This window comes from Colletotrichum navitas (assembly GCF_030913465.1).
Source record: "Colletotrichum navitas strain CBS 125086 chromosome Unknown LY79scaffold_2, whole genome shotgun sequence".
Lineage (NCBI taxonomy): Eukaryota > Fungi > Ascomycota > Sordariomycetes > Glomerellales > Glomerellaceae > Colletotrichum > Colletotrichum navitas.
In genome coordinates this window covers 1,407,987-1,422,772 of record NW_026850548.1, presented here as the reverse complement: position 1 = coordinate 1,422,772, position 14,786 = coordinate 1,407,987, and the positions used below count along the sequence as shown (strand labels likewise).

At 55.1% G+C, this 14,786-nt stretch overlaps 5 protein-coding genes across 5 annotated transcripts; 2 read left to right on the top strand and 3 right to left on the bottom strand.

Annotated features, from left to right (window-relative positions):
* Positions 1 to 670: 670 nt before the first annotated feature.
* On the bottom strand, positions 671 to 5,836 carry LY79DRAFT_665385 (anticodon binding domain of tRNAs-domain-containing protein; the record flags this gene model as incomplete). The annotated part of the gene is made up of 6 exons (XM_060563061.1): positions 671 to 1,393; positions 1,453 to 1,874; positions 1,925 to 2,924; positions 2,992 to 3,330; positions 3,396 to 5,552; positions 5,624 to 5,836. The coding sequence occupies 6 exons, from the start codon at positions 5,834 to 5,836 to the stop codon at positions 671 to 673; spliced, it is 4,854 nt and encodes a 1,617-aa protein (XP_060420356.1).
* Positions 5,837 to 6,522: 686 nt separating this feature from the next.
* LY79DRAFT_575396 (spindle pole body formation-associated protein-domain-containing protein) lies at positions 6,523 to 8,655 on the top strand (the record flags this gene model as incomplete). The annotated part of the gene is made up of 2 exons (XM_060559705.1): positions 6,523 to 6,586; positions 6,647 to 8,655. The coding sequence occupies 2 exons, from the start codon at positions 6,523 to 6,525 to the stop codon at positions 8,653 to 8,655; spliced, it is 2,073 nt and encodes a 690-aa protein (XP_060420355.1).
* A 280-nt stretch (positions 8,656 to 8,935) lies between these two features.
* LY79DRAFT_586339 (imidazoleglycerol-phosphate dehydratase) lies at positions 8,936 to 9,694 on the bottom strand (the record flags this gene model as incomplete). The annotated part of the gene is made up of 2 exons (XM_060560622.1): positions 8,936 to 9,348; positions 9,421 to 9,694. The coding sequence occupies 2 exons, from the start codon at positions 9,692 to 9,694 to the stop codon at positions 8,936 to 8,938; spliced, it is 687 nt and encodes a 228-aa protein (XP_060420354.1).
* Positions 9,695 to 10,082: 388 nt separating this feature from the next.
* LY79DRAFT_536034 (Der1-like family protein) lies at positions 10,083 to 11,692 on the top strand. Its single transcript, XM_060556558.1, has 3 exons — positions 10,083 to 10,358; positions 10,417 to 10,693; positions 11,162 to 11,692. Exons 1-3 carry the CDS (start codon positions 10,309 to 10,311, stop codon positions 11,633 to 11,635), a joined length of 801 nt encoding a protein of 266 aa, XP_060420353.1. The 5' UTR covers positions 10,083 to 10,308; the 3' UTR covers positions 11,636 to 11,692.
* Positions 11,693 to 11,861: 169 nt separating this feature from the next.
* LY79DRAFT_586338 (uncharacterized protein) lies at positions 11,862 to 13,625 on the bottom strand (the record flags this gene model as incomplete). The annotated part of the gene is made up of 3 exons (XM_060560621.1): positions 11,862 to 12,976; positions 13,033 to 13,284; positions 13,346 to 13,625. 3 exons carry the CDS (start codon positions 13,623 to 13,625, stop codon positions 11,862 to 11,864), a joined length of 1,647 nt encoding a protein of 548 aa, XP_060420352.1.
* Between the last annotated feature and the right edge of the window lie 1,161 nt (positions 13,626 to 14,786).

Sequence of the window (14,786 nt, the reverse complement as noted above, 5' to 3'; positions counted from 1 at the left end):
TCAAATGCCCCCCCGTTGCAGTTGCATCACGTAAGAAATGCACCTTGGTAGCTAGCCAATTGCGGGAATCACTTGCGCCATCGCTTCAACAAACCTGCTGCAATGACTTCAAAACGTCCACAAGGGAGCCTACCATACATACGGGGCTACCCTTAGCTATTGGGGCAGGGAGGACGCGGATGCCTCGCGATTCCCTCTTTTAACGTTCATTCGCTCCATGTCGGCCAGGAACCGGAATCTTCCCTGCCCTCGATGAGCCCATAGCTAATCCGACCTGCGTTCCGTTTCGGTACCTGACCGCGAGTCTGGCCAGTGCATGATGTACAAACCAGGAGGCCCAACAAAGCGTCGCGCGCAGCCGCTTCTCTCCGCCTCCGCCCCCCCCACCATTCAAGGGGAAACTCGAACCCCATGAACCCAATGCTTTGTCCGATCGTCCCGCTAAGCCGTGCAACTTGAGTGTGCCCCGCGAAGCACATCGTCCCTTGGCACCGACCCCCGACTGCAAGCAACTACGGGCCGATCCCAAACTCACGAGGCTACTGGTAACGACTCCCAAGGTCCGAGGAGAGGTGTGCTCAATGCTTCTTACTTCATTAGAGTAGTTTTTGTTTTTGTTGCGAATGCTTCCCTCTGGCGGCTATCCTTTATCTTAGCAGCTCAACCTCTGCTACGCCCCCAGGTCGTAGTAGATGCAGTTCCCCGTCCTGAAGTTGTACAGGAACGAATGCCGGTTGGCAGTCTTCTTCTCCCAGTCCCATTTCCAATTCAGTAGCATGTCGTGGATCTCCCGCACGTACTTCTTCTCCGCCGTCGTCACGCTGTGCTCCACCTTGCGCCAGCTCTCCCCGTCCGACAAGCACGTATCTCTGATGAGCTCCATCACCTGGTCTGTCGTCTCGACGGCCAGAATAGGCCCGTCTAGGAATGAGTGAACCAGACTGGCGGCGCTCACCTGCGCCTGCTCCACGACCGTCTTCCGATTGAACTTCTTGCTTCTCGTCTGCGCCGTCAGCACGCGCACGTCTTGCTCCTGGTGCGCCTCCGCTGTGCCGCCCGTCTCGGCCAGCTGGGTGTTGCTCCTCAACTTAGCCACGGACTTGGAGTCCCGCTCCCGGATCTCACCCCGCAGCCACGATAACAGCTGCGCCATCGGTATGTCGACGTCGGGGATGTCCTTCTTATCCATCGTCTTTACCTTCAGGATCGCATCCTGCTTGATGATGATAATCCACGAGTAGCCCTCGTCGCGGTTTCGGGACAGCAGTTCTTCCGGTGAGCGTGCGTCTTTAGCAAGCTCGGCGCTAATGTTGTGCGACCAGAGCGTCTGCAGGATTTCTATTCCTGTGGACCGCAGGGCAGCGGCATCGAAGCTGGCCACCAGGGCGTCGCACTTGCGGAGAACGTGAGCAATATGCCAAAGATAGGGGGGGGCGTTCCCTCGGGACTTACTCTCTTGGCGTTGTTAAAGATGTTGTAGCTTTCTTCTTCCGATTTCTTCAGGAACGCCTTCCCGCCGCTTTTGGGGGGCCTGGAAAGCTTCTCCCAAGATAGATTGAACCCCACAGCGTGGCGCTCTTCGTAATGGCTGCCGATTCGGGGACGGTTCTCTTTGATGAGGCTGTCGTATCGGCCACCTGCGGCGAAAACATCCTTGACCTTCTTGTCATAGAGGCATGAGAACAGGATTCCCCCGGTGTAAAAACTCTCCTTGAGACTGTTCAGAGGAGTAATGTAAATCTTGCTTGCAACGCCGAGACGTTTAGCATATTCTGACACCTCTCTGAGATGCGCCAAGGTCGAAGAAGCACGTTGGTACATGTCGGTGCCCTCGAAAATGGTCTTGAGCTTCGAGAAAGCTTTCGACGGGGTATCTGCGCCTTGTTAGTTCCCACGTCGACATTATCCATTGCTCGCAACCCACCTCGGAAGTCGAATCGCTGTAGTTCATCCACGCTGGTCGCTGATAGGCCAACCAAGGGCGACCGCAGCTGCACCCTGATCTTTTGCCATGTCCAGTGGTGGATATTCAGTTTGCTGAGCACGTCTGCCACGGCTCTTCGTGACCCATGCTCGACTCGGCAGTAGTCAAATATGAGCTGCAGCAGGTCGGAATGTCCAAGGTGGAAACACATCTGGCTGGAGGACAGCGAGGGGAAGGTCGCAATGATTTCGTCGAGCACCTTCAGAACCTCGGCTTCCTTCAACGCTAGATCGAGGGTATTGGTCGTGACAATGTCAAAATCGACCTCGCCGAGCATGTAAGGCTGCCCGGTGTCCCCTTTGTCGCGGAAGACGTTGCCGAATGTGAAGGTTCGCTGGACGCCCGGTGTTCCGCTGCCCTTGGCAAGCATCCTTGCGTGGCCCATTGTGAGATCGAAAGGGAGCTGCAGCACTGTTCCGTTCGAATCCAGAAGACTCACAACATTCTCGGCATAATGAGCGGAACGCGGGTAGAGACAAGTTCGCTGGCACTCCAGAGCTCCGTGTCGGCGAAATATGGATATCAGAGTTTCTTTCACGATGCTCTGATTCAGTAAGTCTGCCTGACTAGGGCTCGTCTCGTGCATGTCCCAAGCGTAGTCTTTGGCCTGTTCCAGTGGCCGGGAGAACAAGGTCGACAGCATCTTCTTGTAGTACGGTGAGCTAGGATCTGCGAGACCTGCGAGCGTGCGCCTAATGGTCTCGCTCTCCATTTGTACGGGAAGCTTTCCGCTCTGCAGCAGTTCTGCACTTGAAGGTCGTTCTTTCGGGTTATGTGTTACGAGAGACAAGACAATATCTGTCTGTACTTGATCTGCAGGCTTGAAGTCCGGAGGAAGCGTGGGATTGGGTTGCCGAAGCTTTTCCAAAACATCGGCTCTTTGCATACCGAGCATCGGGGGATAACACATCTCGAAGAAGATTATACCTAAAGAGTACATCTTGGGCGACATCAGCACCACAGCAGCACAAGTGGGGTGGGAACAGAATTTGGGGGACCAAACTTACGTCGACTTTGGCACTATACATTCCGCTAGACCCTGATCGTACCTCCGGTGCGGCATAAGAAGTAGTCCCAATGCTTCTGGTGAAGTCATCTGACTCCATGGTGTTAGACATGACCCTGTCAGCGGCAAATTGGCCGCTGGTCGCCAGTCCAAAATCGCCAATCTTGACATTGTCCGTTCCATCGCTACTATGAGCAATGAATATGTTCTCGGGTTTGAGATCTCGATGGACAATGCTGAGACCGTGAATATGGGCAAGACCTTCGAGTATTTGCCGAAACAGGCGCCATATTTCCGGTGTGTTTTGATACAGCTTTCTTGTAATCAAATCCCGCAGTGTCTACGGTTGTCAGTCAAGCCCTCATTTTTCAGTTCAGACTCTCCGTTGACAGCAATGTAGCTTACCCTTTTCTCACAGTATTCCATGGAGATATACAAAACGGTCCTGGAAGATCGGTACGAATGGTTTCTCCTCAATATCTCTTTCCCCCTCGGTCCAGGCCCGACCGCCTGACTGCTGTCGTCAGAATCGGAGTCGCTCTCATCCTCTTCCTCGTCCGAGTCTTCGTCATCCTCCTCTTCCTCGTCCGAGTCCTCTTCAGCGTCCGAATCATCGTAGCCAAACTCTACCTGGGGATAGCCACTTGACGACATAAAGTCTAGACCACCTGTGCTTGTGGTGAGGTTGATAGCGGCGCCTTGAGATATCGTGTCGTGGGAATCTTCCGTGTTAAGATCATCAGTGGAGGTCTCACCCTCTGTGTCCGACTGATCTGGAACTTCTTCAACCCAGGTATTGTAGTATCGAACCACGGCTGGATGACTGAGCTGAGACAGCAGACGAACCTCTTTCAGGATCTCGGTCAAGCTCGCTTGTGATCTTTGACTGATCTTCTTGATGGCATATATCTGTCCATCCAGCTTTTTCCGGGCTTTTACCACCTCGCCAAAACCACCTTTACCTAGACGGCCCTCCTCGTCAAAGTCTTCCAGATATCTCGACGATGTCAGAGTTCTATTCGTCGACTCGCGTCTCAACCTCGGGGGTATGGGCGACAACGTGTTAAGGGAATGATAATTTGACTTAGTCGCAGGATCATCCTCCACTATCACAGGCGCATCCGTGGCAAGGAACTCGCTAGATCCAAGCTCAAAAGCGCGAGGCCGTTTCTTGGGGTCTGCCTTGAAGAATCTTGTGACCAATTCTTGTAGAGGTCTCGACAGAGACATTGAATCGGACACAGAGGAAGGTGAATGATACTTCTGAGGCACGTCAAGCCCGAATATCATTTGCAGAAAAACAATACCAAATTCCCACATGTCCGTTTTCTGCGTATAATGAGGCTTCGACAGCGCGGCAGTCTCTGGCGGCAGCCAGTAAGCAGACTTCGCAGATCTCAGTCCTAGCGGCGCATGACCCTTGGACGAGATGCTGTGCAGCTCTCTTTGATAGCCTGCGTCTGCAAGTTTTGGCACAATTTCCCCTGTCTGTTCTCGGAAAAGTAAGACGTTTCCTGCGTGTATGTCTTGATGGACCAAAGACTTGTTGTGCAGGAAATTGAGAGCGTCAAGTAGATCTCGTGTCCAAGCACGCACCTTACTGGTATCCAACTGGCCAGCCAAATCAAGAAGTTCAGCAAGAGACCCCTTCTCAGCACTAGGGGTGAGGACGCTGACGGCCCAAAGACTTGCGAGCACTTTTGCAGTGTTGTTCTTCTCCCGCTCCACCCGAAAGTCCAAAATCTCAAGCAGGTTCCGGTGACGCACTAGCTTGAGTGCCTCAAGCTGGCTTTCAAGAGATTGAATCTGTTTCTTGAAGACAGAGGCGTCTTCTTTTGCAGTTGTGCGAAGAACAGTCTCCTTGAGCGCCAAGTTGGGGCAGTCCTGCCCGTCGCCGACGACAGGCCAAACGGAGAAGACAGTCGAAACGGGGCCTTTGGCGACCTCGGACTTTCCGAACACAGCCTGGAAAGAAATGATGTTTCCAGTCTTGTCCGTCGTGTGACAGGGCCTGTCGAAGATTATGCGACCACTTCCGGGGCTGTTTGGGCCGTCCATCGTGTTGAGAGACGGCAGCCCGTTTGGTCGATTCTTTTTGCGCGTCTCCTTCGCCTTATCCTTCTTGCGTTTCAACTCAACCTGCAACAATCCACCGAGCACTCTTTCTTCCTCTTTGTTTTCTTCAACTCTCTTGCGGTCCTCTTCCTCTTTCTGTTCCTGGGCTAGCTTGGCCAGCAAGGCTTCGTGGGCTGCTCTCTCTTCTTCAAGTGAGGGGAGCTCAAGCCCCTTTGCCTTGGCCTGAGCTGCGTCTTCGAGGATATCTCTGATCCCTTCTACAATGCGATCCATCATCTCTTGCTCCTCAGTTGCAAATATCTTGGGCTGAGTCTCGAGGAACTTCTGAAGTTTGAACAGGGTAGCCTCACGGAGGTCGCCAGTGTTCTTCAGAGTTAGTAGCGGCGGGCTCTTGGGATACGTAGCAGTCATCACTACACCCAGAGTGACGGCAAAGTCCTCATCTGATGACGCCCTGATGCGAACATCGAATGAAGGGTCTGCTTTCTGGTTGAGTGTCAGCACCGTTTATCCTTATCCACAAGAGCCTCCAAGGACAGCGATAAGGTCCTCTTTACCTTCCAAGCACCTGGTGTCTCTGCATGCCTCACGAAATCCTCCCCATAAATGGCTTCAAGGGCGATGAGCTCATTTTGTTGAAGCTCCTCATATGCAATCTTGGAGGCAGTTTCGGGACCCTTTGGTTCGAGTCCCGGGAAGCTTGAGTCATCTTTGTTTGTCTGAGGTTGGTTGATGGGCTTTTTCCACACCCCGGATGCTTTCGACGCCATATCGAAAATGACGAGAAAGAGCTTGACGAATCACCACAGCGCGAGCCGTGACGCTCGTTACAAGAAAGCCATAATGTGTAAAATTGGCAATGCTGTTTTAGTATAGAGTGATATGTATGGATGACACACTAAGAAGGGAGGGAAAAGACGAAACCCAGGTTGATAGCGGTGGATATAAACGTATACTGTGACAGCGCATCAGGCCTCCCTGCCGTTCAACGGTAGCTGTGGCGCTTCAGTCGGCCAGACTTGAAGTGGGGGGGTTTTTTCGGATGATAGGCGAATGCCCCTCACTGATGACGCCTATCGTCCTAGTACCTTTTCCCAGTGGGCCAGGGCACCATGGTTCTGAAGAACCCGAAAGCTGGAGGGGTGCTAGACAAGAGGTACGTACAGTTCACATACGGTGTAAAACACTATATGGATCCGACCAACAAACCAGGGACGCGGCGTCCACATGCGGTAACAAAGTAAACAAGGTGAGAACCACATCTGTTCGCCGCGGTCAGATCACCAAAACCACGACTAATTGAGACCTGCGACCCGCCAGGACACGAACGCGTGATGCGATCTCGTCAAACGAACTCCGCGCTACATTAGAAAGCTCAAATCCGCGCGTAGCCATCTATTCATTGGCACAATCATACTCTTTCCCCCCCAATAGTCAGGAGCACACAAAAGTTAGGATGCTGGGCTGGGTTCTGAGACGAGGGTTGGAGGGCGCGCCTGGTGGAAACAGAGCAAACGCAGGTAAGAAAACCCCCCGCAGCGCCTCAATCGCCTCTGGAGGCTTTTCTGACTTCGTCGTAGACGACACGACGCAGATTGAGCAACCAGACACGCCCGCACCCGTCTTCGCTGCCCGCGCGCTGAAAAATGCCATCTTTGGGACTCCCGCACGACCAGGCGACGACAACACCGCGAATATGGCGCATCGCAGGGACGCAGATGATTCCGACGCAGAGTCCCGGACGCCGTTAAAGCCTCAGGGCATTCTCCTTACTCCCGGGACCGGGACTTCCCGACGGAAACGCGTTTCGTTCGGACACGACGTATTAGATAATAAGAAATTCGACAAGAAGGGCAAAGGGAAAGAGAGCGACGAACGACTTGGAAAGTTCCCCGAGAGCTTTACCGACTCGGGCAGCGACTCCGCAAGCAAGCGCACCAAGTTGACAGAGGCAATGGAGAACTCTCGACGAAACAAGGGGACTGCGAACCTGCGAGAGAGGAGCCAGACACGCGCTAACGGAACGAGGGCAGACGACGCAGAGGATGAATGGGAAGAGGCCGACGACGATCAGTACACACAAGACGTGACGATAGACCTTAACGAGCCTCATTCGCGGTCGGGCAAATACTGGAAGTCGGAATTTGAGCAGTATCACCAGGACGCTAAAGCCGAGATGGAAAAACTGCTCAAGTACAAGCAACTGGCGAAATCCTACGCCAAGATGAAGGATGCCGAAGCCATCGACCTGAACGCGAAACTCAAGGAGGAGCAAGAGAAAGTTGCGCAGATGGAGATGAGGATTTCCGAGATGGCGGCGCAAATTGCTTCGAAGCGCGCCAGTGGCGAGGAACGGGACAACCCTCAGCTGATGAAGGACTTGGCCAAGCAGACGGCCGTCGCTGTGGAGTACAAAACACAGGTAAAGGAGCTGGAAGCGTTGCTGGGTAACCGTGACGGAGACGAGGATGAAGGAGATGCGCGGAGCAGACGCCGAAGGCAGGCCGCCTCTCCACGCACCCACAAAGCGCTGCTCGAGACGCAGCGCGAGCTGAGAAAGGCCAGAGCTCAAATCAAGGAGAATGGCCAGTTGCGAGAGGAGGTTGAGAGATTGAAGTCCGATCTCCTGTTTGCCGAGCAACGGGCGAATAAACTCGCCGAGGAGAACAAGCGGCTTGCCGAACAACAGCCCTCGCTGAACAAAGAGACAACCTCATCGAGAAAAGAAGTGGAAGAACTGAAAGAGGCGACTCGACAGAAGGACGAAGAGCTGCGCAAGCTTAAGTCGGATTTTGAGGCCTACCGGACGGATGCCGAAGCCACGCAAGAAGATACCCGACACATCCTGGAGAAAGCAACCGATAAAATCAACGAGCTGAAGAGGGAGATCAAGACGCTCAAGGCGGGCTCAGGCGAGGCATCCAAGTCCAGGGCTGCAGCCACTTCACTGGCTGACCGCGAGCATGTTGCAAGGGAGCATCGGGCGCAGGACAACGACCGCCTCGCTGTAACCAGTAAGGCCCAGAAGCCCTCGGTTGATACCAACCGGCGAAGCCTCGACCTGGTGGAATCCCTCGGCAAGAAGCTCAACGCAACGAGGTCCCAGAATATTCGGGACAAGTATCAGCGAGACGACGAGTCTCTAAGTTCAGAAGAGGAGGAGCTCGTAAAGGAGCCCCCGAGACGTCCCCAGTCCGAAATTTTCTCCAACCGCGTCGACCTGGACAAGCCTAAGTGGCGGCCATTCATCCCAAGGTCGCCTCGCAACAGAGAATACCTTGGGGCTGATCTGAATGAACGGATCGTGACTTCGACCGAGATCCCGTCGGGAACCACGCCGGCTCCGCGGCACAGGTTTGCGAGCAAGGATAACAATGCCCCCATTGACTTGTTGCAAGATCGGTTCGCCCGGCTTGGCGGTCCAGATATGGATGCCAGCAACATGGCGGCGAACATGTCAAAGAGCACGCTGCCTCCCGAGCGGCGGGCCGCGGCAATCGCACGAATAGAACGGAGGAAGGCCGACAAGAAACGCGCCGCCTCGGGCCAGGGCAACAATAACAAGGAAAACATGCGACCTCAGCGCTAATGGATAACCACATGTAACTGCGGGCGGTCACGTTCCTCGCCCTCAAGTCTTTTTTTCTTTTTTTCTCTTTCTTTCTTCAGAGTTTGGTTGTAGGAACAGGATTCGGTCATTGTACTAGTAGTCTTGCACACACCGGAAAGCATGGCGTTTGGGTGGGGTATCATATCAACTCGGAATATTCAAACGGTTCTAAGAGCCTCGTTCCCGACCGCTGTCCCTCTTTTTTTCCTTAATTTTTACTGTTTTGTTTCTTTCGTGACGAATGCCTCTCGGCAGCGGTCTATGCGCTCAGGGTTCCCTTGGTGCTGGGCACTTCCCCCTCTTTGCCGGCGACGCGGCTCGTTGCCATCTTGACGGCCACGGCCAGGGCCTTGAAGGCGCTCTCGGCGCGGTGGTGGTCGTTCTCGCCCCTCAGGCAGTCGACGTGCAGGGTGAGGCGGGCGCCCTGGGCGAAGCTCTGCAGGCAGTGGGGGATCATCTCGCAGCTCAGGTCGCCAATCTTCTCGCGGCGGAGACCGAGATCGACGACACTGTAGGGGCGGTTCGATAGGTCGACGACAGCGCGGGAGAGGGCCTCGTCGAGGGGGGCGTAGGCGTAGCCGAAGCGGGCGAGGCCAGTTGCGCTGCCGAGGGCGTTGGCGAAGGCGTAGCCGAGGGCGATGCAGACGTCCTCAGCGGTATGGTGGTCGTCGACTAATCAGCCAGTGTAAGCGGAGGGAAACTCGTGGCCATGTAGACCGGGAGAGAGAGGGAAGAGTGACGAACTGTGCAGGTCGCCCTTGCAGGCGAGGGCCAGACTCCAGCCGGCATGCTTGGAGAGGGCGTGGAGCATGTGGTCAAGGAAGCCGATGCCTGTGTTGATGCTGATGGTCTGGGACTTGCTCGCCTGCGAGGCGTGCTCGTTGACGGCCGCGGTGAGCCTGGAGTCGGTTTCGGGGGGGAATGCCCCGCCATCGAGGTTGATGGCCAGCTGAATCTTGGTCTCGTTGGTGTCGCGCGCAAGGGCGGCCCATCTGGGAGGGTGAGAGGTCGTAGACATGACGGATGTATTTACGAGACGCTGGATGATCGAATACAAGGGCGTCCGGTGGGTAAATGGTAAAGATATTGAAGATATCGCAAAACAAGCTCGCCTTCAAGAATCTCTCGGCATCTTTTTTTTCCCCACCCCCCTTAGTCGCTCGTTGGGCGCCGTTGGTCGGAGCTGCAGCTTCAGTGTCATTCCGCTGGGGAGGGGTGCGACGTGGGGCATTGGCCAATGAAGGCCCGGCGACTGTCAGCGGTTGCAGCGACTGGAATACAGCGCACGACGTCCCCCACCACAATACTGGTTACACCGCTTAGGCCCCAGCGGCAGAAAAAAAAACGCATTGAAAAAGGCGAGGCAGGAAGGCTTCTTCCTCTTTCTTTGCTTATTAAATTGTTCCCTCTCACACAGAGGACACGGGTCACTAACATGCCCAGCACTAGCACATCAGCGCCGCAGCCTGGTGTCCTATTGGTCCTCTCCCGCTACACCTGCAGATAAAAATACGGCAGCCTGCCAATTGCAAGCTGCCATCTGCATCACCACCAACTTCCTCTACTTACCCACCAGCGCTTCCACTACCTCTTTTGAAAAGCCTCGCTTTCGAGACTTTTTGCTTTGAAAGGATGTCGTCGGAAATAATGGATGCGTACTGGCAGGCGCCGCCTCTCGCAAGGTACGACCACCTCATCTCACCTCACATCCCTGGCGCACACGGACTGACTGTCATCTAGAACAGTTGCTACGGCTGCCTTCATCACATCCCTGTCTGTCTTCATGGGCATCGTGAGCGGCTACTGGTTCTATTTCGCGCCAGATCTCCTGTTCAAGATCCCGCCTCAGATATGGCGTCTCGGGACCAACTTCCTGATCACCGGTCCTAAGCTTAGCTTGCTCTTTGACCCGTACTTACTGTACACGTACCTCTCTGCCCTCGAGGTCGGCAATTCCAGGTTCTCCAGACGCGAGGATCTCATCTGGTATCTCATGTTTGTGTGCACTGTTATCACGGTAAGTCTGCTACATCGTCGCCGCTCTCGGCAGCTCGCCCAATATCACGAATGCCCAAAAAAAACAAAACGTCTTCTGGAAAGTTCCTCCACGTGCACTTCCCGCAAAGCGAGCATCAGCTCTCTCCCTGCCTGCTACACATATCATCTGCACCTCATATTATCTGCCCGCATAGTGGATACCCACAGCTATAGCGGTTCCTGGAAATGAGGAAGATTACCCTCACGGCGCGACCAGTCCATTTCGCTTTACAGGACTTGGCTTGTGGCGTGGGCGTGGTGGGATGTCTTAATGGATGGCTCGTGCAACCTTTTACAATGTTGCTCGGGTGGTTTTTACAGCTCCCTACATTTTACCGCCCATACTGGGTTTTTGTTGTTTTCTCATGTAGTTCATGTCATTATCAACGATGGCCATGAAACCATCCAGCTCCGGCCCAGGAGAAGCATGCGCTAATATCGCACACAGGCGCTCTGCACCTACGTCATGGGCGGAGGATGCTTCCTGCCGGCCTTGATTATCGCCCTGTGTCGCACCGTCACCCAGGACCAGCGAGGTGTCAAGTCCAACTTCTACTTCATCACCATCCCCGCCCAGCTCAGCCCGTTCTGCATAATGCTCATGTCGCTGCTAGACCCCAGCGGGGCAGGGTACTATACCTTCATAATCCAGCTCCAGGGCTTTATTGCCGCCCACCTGTACGACTTCCTGTCCAGGGTGTGGCCCGAGTTCAGCGGCGGCCGCAACTTGATTCCCACGCCTGCCTTCCTCTCGCGTCTCGTCCAGACCCCTCGCTTCAACCAGCGCGGCTACGGTACTGCTGTACGCGGTGGCGGAGGTGCCTCGGCCCAGACTTCGGGCAGCAGCACGGGTGTGTCTCGCGGCGGTGGCGTCCTTCCCGACTCGTGGAGGACGAGAGGACCTGGGCAGCGTCTGGGTTGAAGCATGGTTCGCGGAAGGTTGCATGATAGATAATCAATACATTAGGAATAAGAGCATTGTTTGCTCTATTAATCTCTTGTGTAGTTGCAGTGGCTGCCGCTGCAAGACTGTATGCTCAAAATGCAAAATTCCCATCCATCCTGAACTCCGAGAAAGCCAACGCTCCCTTTCCTTTGGTATTCCTGAATGGTATCCCTAAAAAGTCTTCCTTTTGGTATAATGGTAGCTATCCGTACAAAGTGCTTTTGCCGCTCCGAATGGGCATATCGCTCTCATAATCTTGAGGGTTTACGTCCTTCACTGGCGCCACGTACGAGATGACAGGACGGCCGGCCAGTGGCCTGTCCTGGAACCTCTCCCCGTGGTAGGTAAGAGGCTCCGAGATCTGCATTGCGCCCGTCTCGCCGCGATCATCCACCGGCGTCGCGCCCTCGACGACAATCTGTGGCGGGGAGTACTGCTTGGGCACGCGGATCCGGGGCACGGAGGGGAGCGAGAGGGACGGTATGCCCCTGGACTGTTTCCGGGACGGAGGCCCCCCCGGGGGCGGCGGCGGGATGTTGACGAGCTTGGGCTGCGCAGGGTTGTCGGTATATGACCGTTGTGACCGCGCAGGCGACGGGGTTCGCGAGGCGGCTTGCGGTGGCGGTCTGATGGCAGATACGGCCGGGCTCTCGACGGCGTTGAGGTAGGTTTGCAGCGCGTACGAGTCCGGGGTGTTGGTCCTTCGGGGGTTAGGTGGTGTCGGGGTGTTGGTACGGAATGACTGGCGGCTCAGGGCCCGGGGTATGTAGGCCGGGTGTGTGGGAAGAGCGCTCCCCGGGCCGTGGTGGCCGGAGTGAGGGTCGAAGTTGTAGTGGGCTATCTCGCGACCGGCCTGGATCTCCTGCTCCAGCCTGTCATAGTAGTCGGCGTTGCTGTGGATGGCGTTCTGCTTTTCCTGCAGCTCGTAGCTGTACGACCGGATCGAAGACGACTTTTTGTGGTCCCCTATCGGGATGTAAGGGCTCTTGCTGGTCGCTGTGACGGAGCTGCCGTTGCTCCCGGGCGGTCTCTGGTCGAGATATCTCCCGTCCTGCTCTCTCTGTTTCCGCTGCTTGCGGCAGTAGATGATGAAAAGGCATATAGCTCCGATGAAGACGAGGCCGCCACCGACTGCGATGCCCACGATCGTTCCAAGCGTCATGGTGGTTGCGGAAGCCCCTCCGTCGCCAGGCATCGTCGTGTTGGTGGCCGTGTCGGTGATGTTGACCGCCACCTCCGAGAATAGTTGGCCCGTCAACCCAATCAAACTCCCGTCCGTAGGCTTGCGCTGGCATCCAGCTTTGAGAGCGATCAAGACTAGACGGCGGCTCGTCAGTACCTGTCATTGGCCGCGGGCGGAAAGGAGTACTTACAGTTTGAGAGGTAGCTTTGGTCGTCGCTGGACTGTAGACACCGGACGCAAGACCACCAGCTCGAACTTGAAAACTTGTCGTTGTCTGCTGTGCAATAATCGTAGGCGGTCCCGGCCTCTGGTGCTACAAGCCCACTTGTCAAGGCATTCTTGAGAGGCAGACAAGCACTGTTGATGATGCAGGGGGAGTTGATGTTGGAGATGGCGTCGGGGAAGTTGAATAGACAGACATCCACCGCATAGCGGACGTTGTCTGTCAGTCATGTGTCAGCCCAAACTAGGTCTCATGGCTCTTGCTCCAGCAAAGGTCTTACACATGAACCACGCGGCGTCGCTTTCTGGCCCCTTGGTTGCCTGGCTGTTCTGAAGGCAACTGATACAGTTCTTGAACTTGATGCCGGTGCCGGTCGAGTGGTATTGATCGTTTTCGCATACAATGTCGGACGAGCTCGTTCCAGATGTGTCTGTTGCCGTGCCGTTATGCCCATCCAAACACAGAGCCGCACAATCCGAGCCGGGCGTAACCTCCAGCGACGAAACGGTAGCAATAAGCGAGAAGACGGCAAAGAGACGCCATGATGATATGACCGTCATTTTGAAGAGAGACGCCGGGTCGACTAGGGCCGCGCGAACCTGGCGGATAGAGGCGTGAACGTCCGGGATAGGGAAGGTCGTGATAGCTTCACAGGCATGGTATGCCAAACCCTCTCTAGGTGGAAGCGAGAGTATCTCGAAGGAGTCTCTATACGTGATCGATCGTAGTCGGAGTCAAAGACTAAGGCGTAAAATCCAATCCAGCACAGTCGGGCTTTTCATATGAGGGACTTGATACAGATATACCAGCTGGCGCGGGAGGTAACATCGCGGGAGCACGGCGATCTCATGCAAGACGGGCAGGCGGCTCTGTACTTGCAAGCATGGTAATTACAGTGGCAGGTCTATTTTGGGGAGCATGGTGAAGTCGCCACGACGCGGGCCCCGTAGAAACCGAATCGCCCACTGTCCAGAACGGCAAAGTGTCTAAGACGTGCGTCTTTTCCAGATCGCGAGGCGGGGGATTCTCGAGCTGAGAATAGAAGCCAAGATGGAGCAACCGAAGACGAATCAGTCCAATGAGATGGCGCATGGTCACGAACCCCAGCAGTAGGATCGCATTCAAGCCCGGGTTCGGCGAATGAGAAGGGAGGGAAACATGAACACCAGCGCCAAAACAAAGATAGACGGGACTGGGATCTGGAGAAAGAGGACGACGTTGACTGGCTGAGAGAGACGGGAACGTCAAAACGAAACGGGCAGACTTGAGGATTGGGTGGTCTTGCTGGCGCCGGCCGAGGATGCGGCCACTCCCTATCCATGTCAGTGGAGAGGTCTTGGAGGGCCAATTAGCGGCCGCCCCTCCCGCCAAAGGGCCCGCACTGCGGCCATCTCTAGCGGCTGGGGCCTCTGAAAATCAGACCACCCTCACTACAGCCAAGACGGTGACAGCACGAGACTGGATTTTAGAGGGGGTAAATGGCTCACGGAACGTATTTCTCCTCTTTATCCAAAATACTTTCTGCTGACCAGCTTTCCGTTCAACGAACGACGTGTCCGCTGTGCCCCTAGCTTGATGTTTGTCCTACCCGACGAAGCCAAGAGACGACTGCGCTTCCTTTGGGGCCCAGACTTCTATCTGCAATGAGTCGAAGCTGGACCGAAGCCATCATCGATTCTCGACCTAACCAACATCCTTCACGACGATCCCGGAATATTAAG